Source organism: Piliocolobus tephrosceles, chromosome 13, assembly GCF_002776525.5.
Source record: "Piliocolobus tephrosceles isolate RC106 chromosome 13, ASM277652v3, whole genome shotgun sequence".
NCBI lineage: Eukaryota > Metazoa > Chordata > Mammalia > Primates > Cercopithecidae > Piliocolobus > Piliocolobus tephrosceles.
Window position 1 is genome coordinate 111,757,399 of NC_045446.1, and position 5,421 is coordinate 111,762,819.

The following is a 5,421-nucleotide window of genomic DNA, read 5'->3' on the forward strand; positions in this document are numbered from 1 at the left end:
TTAATGCATTTTTAAAAACAAAGTGAACAGATAAAACAGATCAGAGAACCAAACCAGGGGAGGAAATAACTGATGACCAGCATGTTCACCCCAATTACTCTACATATGCATATATCTCTCGGGTCCCAATGCCTTGCTTTCCACAGTGCAGTAAGAATTATTTGAAGTACCGGTAAATTAGCCTCATTAAGGAAATTCATGAAGAACTGATGAGGTAGCTAAAGACTGGCGGTGGGCATGGAAGGGAGGGAAGAATTTGACATTTATTTCTCTTCCGTCAAAAACAGGGAGTGTTTGAGAGGCTGAGGCACGTGGATCACCTGAGGTCAGGAGTTCAAGACCAGCCTGGCCAACATGGCAATACCCCGTTTCTACTAAAAAACACAAAAATTAGCTGGGTGCGATGTCAGATGCCTGTAATCCCACCTACTTGGGAGGCTGAGGCAAGAGAATCGCTTGAACTTGGGAGGCGGAGGTTGCAGTGAGCTGAGATTACACCATTGCACTCCAGCCTGGAAGACAGAGCAAGATTCTGTCTCAAAACAAAACAAAACAAAAACAATAACCAAAATAAAAAACAAAAAACGGAGCGCTTACCTTAGAAAATATCAATGCATAAAAATGAACTTCTCTGTCCTTTAAATAAAGCGGACAGAGGAATAAAAGCAGAAGAATTATTACATGATCTGCTCAGTCTTCTTTGTCTCCTTTCAGTGATCTCAGTCTCCCCTTTCTCAGCACCCCATCAGCACTGTAAGCACACCATGCACAGGAAATGTTGCACTATGATTGTAATTAAGACATGGAGAGATATATCTCCCTGTGTCTCTAGCCTATTACAGAACGACTGGCACACAGTAAGCTCTCAGTAAATGTGGAATATAAAATGAGTTAGGTCAATGTGAAGATAAAATTTAAGAGCTATAAGATGAAGTGCAAGCACAACCATGTCCAAAATAAGGAAAAATGAGAGCTCAATTAGATCCAGATTCTGGGCTGGGTCTAATGGGACAGGAAGGGGTAAAGAAGAGTGTTCTGCATGAATCCTCCATCCTTCGTGAAGATGCTAAAGTCCTGCCACTGAGTTATACACACAGAGTTGGAATCTGGCCCTGGGGAAAACCAAAGGCTGACATATCCTTGTCTGGTCTGCTTACTTCAACTTCATTTTCTATTTCTGGCGATAGTGGTCCCAAGACACATGACCCAATGGAAGGAATATAGAACTGCAAGTTAAGAGACATAGGTTCTCCACTTAGCTTTGTCACAGTGACCTTGGACAACACATTTCACCTCTCAGATCCTTAGCTCCCTCAACTATAAAATGAGAGGATTACACTAGACGAACTCTCAAGTTCCCTCCAGGGAAATTCTAGAATTGCATAGTTCTTCTCTCAGTCTAGATTCCATTCTCTTACAAGAATATTTTCTTAACAGCTATGATTTAGATGGAATTTGGATTTAGAAAATAAATAGAGCATCTTAGCTGATGTTGAAAAAAATTAGAGTCTGAATATACACAATGGGAGAAGAGAGATACGAAGAGTCTCAGTATGGTGAAATTCATCATAGCAGATCGGGTCATGAAAAGGGGATTCCCATTTAGCTATCTACGCATCTCCTGATGCTTGAATGGAACAAAGAAAATTCAACAAGGTTTCTGGGCAACAAGAAAGCATGTTGTTGTGAAGGGACGAGAATTATTCATCCCATTTCACAGAAAGGAAAACTGAAGCCCAGAAAAGATAGATAACTCATTCAAGACCACACTGTGATGGTGAAGCCAACTTCCCACCCAATTATGTTGTCTGAATTTGTCAACAAAGAAATCACCACTGCTCCCAATGATCATGGTGCCACAGCCCAGTAAAAGTGGGCAACCCCAGAGCCAGCTTCACTCTCACGATCTCTGCTGCAATCAGACCTGCTCAAAATTTCTGTAATGTATATTGCTAGAGAAAGTAACTGCATAAATGACTCAGAGAGGCTCCTTAGAAGATTTCCTGTGGTCAAGATGCTTTCACTGGCCTTGGGTCAAGAAATCTGGTTTCCATTCCATTGTCTGTCACTTGAGGCTCTTGCATATTAATTTCCTTCTCTAGTAATCAAAAAACTTTTGAGAGAAACTTATAAAATGTAAAATGATCCCAGATCAATACATATGAAATATTATTAGAAGAGTTTTGTCTGGCGTTGCCAATTATCTGAAGAAATTATTCATATCTACTTTTTAAATCACGCAAAGATGCACACGCACATATATAAATAATATATATAATTTCTATTTAAATGTTTATAAGTGTATATACACACATGTAGACACAGTTCTCGTAAAAATCATAGATGTATGTGTACGTATATATGTGTATGTGTATGTATGTATAATGTGTATGTGTGTATATATATATGTCTATATGATAGATAAGTATGTATTTCTATTTCTTCCAGTCTAACTGGGAAATCTGTTTCAAAATCAACTGCTGCTCTCTCCTCGGACGTGATATATAGCCAAACAAGCCATTCTCGATTAACACTGCTCCCTCCTGGGGAAAGTCACAGAATAACTTTATTGATTTCTCTTTACCCTTCTCCACAGTTCTCTGCTGAAATGTTGTGTTAACTCTTCAATGCAGAAGCAAAAGGAAATGAAAATGAAAATGAAGAGAGCTTTGCTTTATTGGGGCCATGTTAATCATATTTTTCTTACTTCCTAAACAAAATTTTCTTCAAAGAACAGGATATCCATGAAGGATATCTATATGGTAAAGAAGAGAGAGGATGACATGATTCCCATGGTTTCTAGACAGCAGATTTCTTTACACTGAAACCTGTGCTTTACCCACAATGCTGGACTCAGAACTACACGAACCTAAGCGGATTCTCTTACGATTTGGCCAGCCATCTTTGAGAATCGCTAAGACATTTTGGCAAACAGTCCTTCCACTGTTTTCCAACACACCAGAATATAAAGAAAGTTTGTTTTTTGTCAGTTTTTTCTACCTCAAAAGATGCCAGGCATGATTCAGTTTTTGCCTTTTCTTTCTCTTTTTCTTTTCTTTTTTCTTTTCTTCTACAGAAAATTCTTTACTTTCACAGCTTCAGGATCACTGATACAATTTAGGAGTTTCTCCCATGCAATTGAGAAATGCAAAAAGGAGGTTCTACAGGCAGGATCTTTTCTGCCTGGAGCTTTTAAGATCACTGAGGAAAAATAACTCAGATCCTCACTCTTTCTCTCCTCCCAGCTTCTGAGCTGCCCTGCGGGCTCAGTTCTCACTGTGGGTAGGTATGGGTCAGGGTAGTGGAAAGAAAGCAGAGAAGGGGACACTGGAGTGGCTTAAAGTAAAAGCTCTAAAACACCTTTTCCATTTCCTTTTCCTTTTTCCCCCGCAGATTGAGTTCTACTTACTCTAATAACAGAGTTCATAAAAGATCACTAGAATTTCTATTTCTTTCCATTCCCTTTTTTAGTATCCACTTTTTTTTTTTTTTTTTTTTTGTAAAGGGAAAGAAAAGTTAGACTTATTTACAACACAATGACAATCTCTGATTCTTCACTTTAAGCAAATAAAGACGCCTAGTGAAATAAATGGATTGTGTTATTTAAAATTGAAAGCTTATGTGAACCACCACTCAGAAACACGCTTAAAAAATACAGAAAGAAAATGAAAACCCTGTGACTACACAAGATTATTCTGATGCCAAATGCTGAGTGTACAATTAAGTAGAGTAAGTGTTAATAATATGACAAATACCTACTTCCATTGTACAAATGAAATACACTCAAAACTGCAAAGGACAGTGGCACTGTATGCTGCCCTAAGGTTTACAATCACATAGCTTTTTTTTTTTTCATGAATTTGTAAGCTTTGTTTTAATTAAATGCCATTTACTTGTAACTAGCCAGTTTATCCTTTTTTAAAATTTTGTTGTTTCTCTGCACAATTTGAACCAACTTTGGAAAAGGTATGGGTAAAAGTGGGTAGAAAAGGATGTTAAGAATTGGGTCTTCTTGTTGAAATCAAGTTTCCGTCTGTGTTGTGCAGCCTGAATAATGGGGGAAATCTGTCCTAATATCTTGCTGTATCTGTCCTAACTCACTCCTTTTACAGGGCCTCAGCAGAGGAATTGCATAACAATGTAATTTGTATCCTGGTTAAATAGGAAGGTCTCTGAAGCACATGTCCAGGAACATTCTGCTTCGTGGCAGAGGAGCCAAGATTGTACCTTGTAAGAGAAGGCACTGTTTCCTTAGGCAACATAGGTTCTTTGTTGGAACCCAAGAGCGCTCCAGTGGCAGGCATGCTTTTGACTCTGGATAAATGGAACTGCCAGAGGCTCGTTCTATCCATCCTGTGTAGAGCACACACTCAGATTCTAGGATCTCACAGAAATGTACTTCCCGGCCCTCTATAGGCAACAAAGTCATCACAATTTGAAGCTATGGTGTAACAAAGGCCAAAATTTAACTTCCATTAGCTTTATTCAGCAAGTTGTATAAGGCAGATCTCATATGGACCATGATTTGCCTAAGCACGGTGTTAGATGGGAAGAAAAAAGTGGTGGTATCCTTCCTCCTCTTCCTTTCTTCCCAGCTCCTACTATTCATGGACTTTCCCTTGATTTCAAGTGGCAACTCACCAAAATCCTCAACTGAAAACAGCTTCCAAGGGGTCATGTACTTATTCAATTCTCTTCTCGCTTCTCTCCAAACACAACATCATCTGACCAAGGTTTGCATGCATACGCATTGCTAATTAACAGTAAGTCTCCACAATGTCCTCCTCTCAGTAAGTTTGAAACACAGACCACAGCAAAGCTGTATGTACTGCCTAAAAGTGGGAAAGATCCTCATGTTGATTTCTGAACCGTAAAAGGCAGGGATACGTTTTGGACTTCTTGTCCCTTACTGTGAACAGACCTAAGAGTACTTACTTTATTTTTTAGAAAGAACCCAGAGCTGCTGATGCCTGAGGGAGTCGTTGTAAAAGAGACTAGAATATCGAGAGAGAAAATTGATCCAGCTCTCTTGTCTGGTGCTTATAAAACATGAAAGTATCACCCTCGCCATGGCAGACCACAGGGAATGATCAATGTGAATTGTTAAGTCCTCTTCTCAGTGATGCTTGCAAACAATTTCCCTGGGGAAGCAACAAGTTCCTGACCACAGTGTTGTACACAAATAAATAAACAAAATGCTATTACTTTTTGTTCTTCACATTGGGAAGAGTTCAGAAACATCTTGTTTCAATTGATGGGCTGGAATTACAGAAAAACTTTAATTTTGTCTTTCCTTGCTAGTTCTGTGCCTGAGATGTATTGGTAAAATGGAACATGAGTCACATTTCTAATTGGGAAAAGCCTGGTAATCATGGGCAACCCAGATCTGGGTGACTTACAGAGTATTTTTGTGTTGAGAGA

The 5,421-nt window shown here is 39.1% G+C and overlaps 1 protein-coding gene across 1 annotated transcript; it reads right to left on the reverse strand.

The window, feature by feature from the left end:
• Positions 1-4,036: 4,036 nt before the first annotated feature.
• BLID (BH3-like motif containing, cell death inducer) lies at positions 4,037-4,429 on the reverse strand. The gene is given in 2 exon segments (XM_023208491.1): positions 4,037-4,288; positions 4,291-4,429. Coding segments are annotated over 2 exon segments (321 nt in total). The 3' UTR covers positions 4,037-4,106.
• Positions 4,430-5,421: the final 992 nt, after the last annotated feature.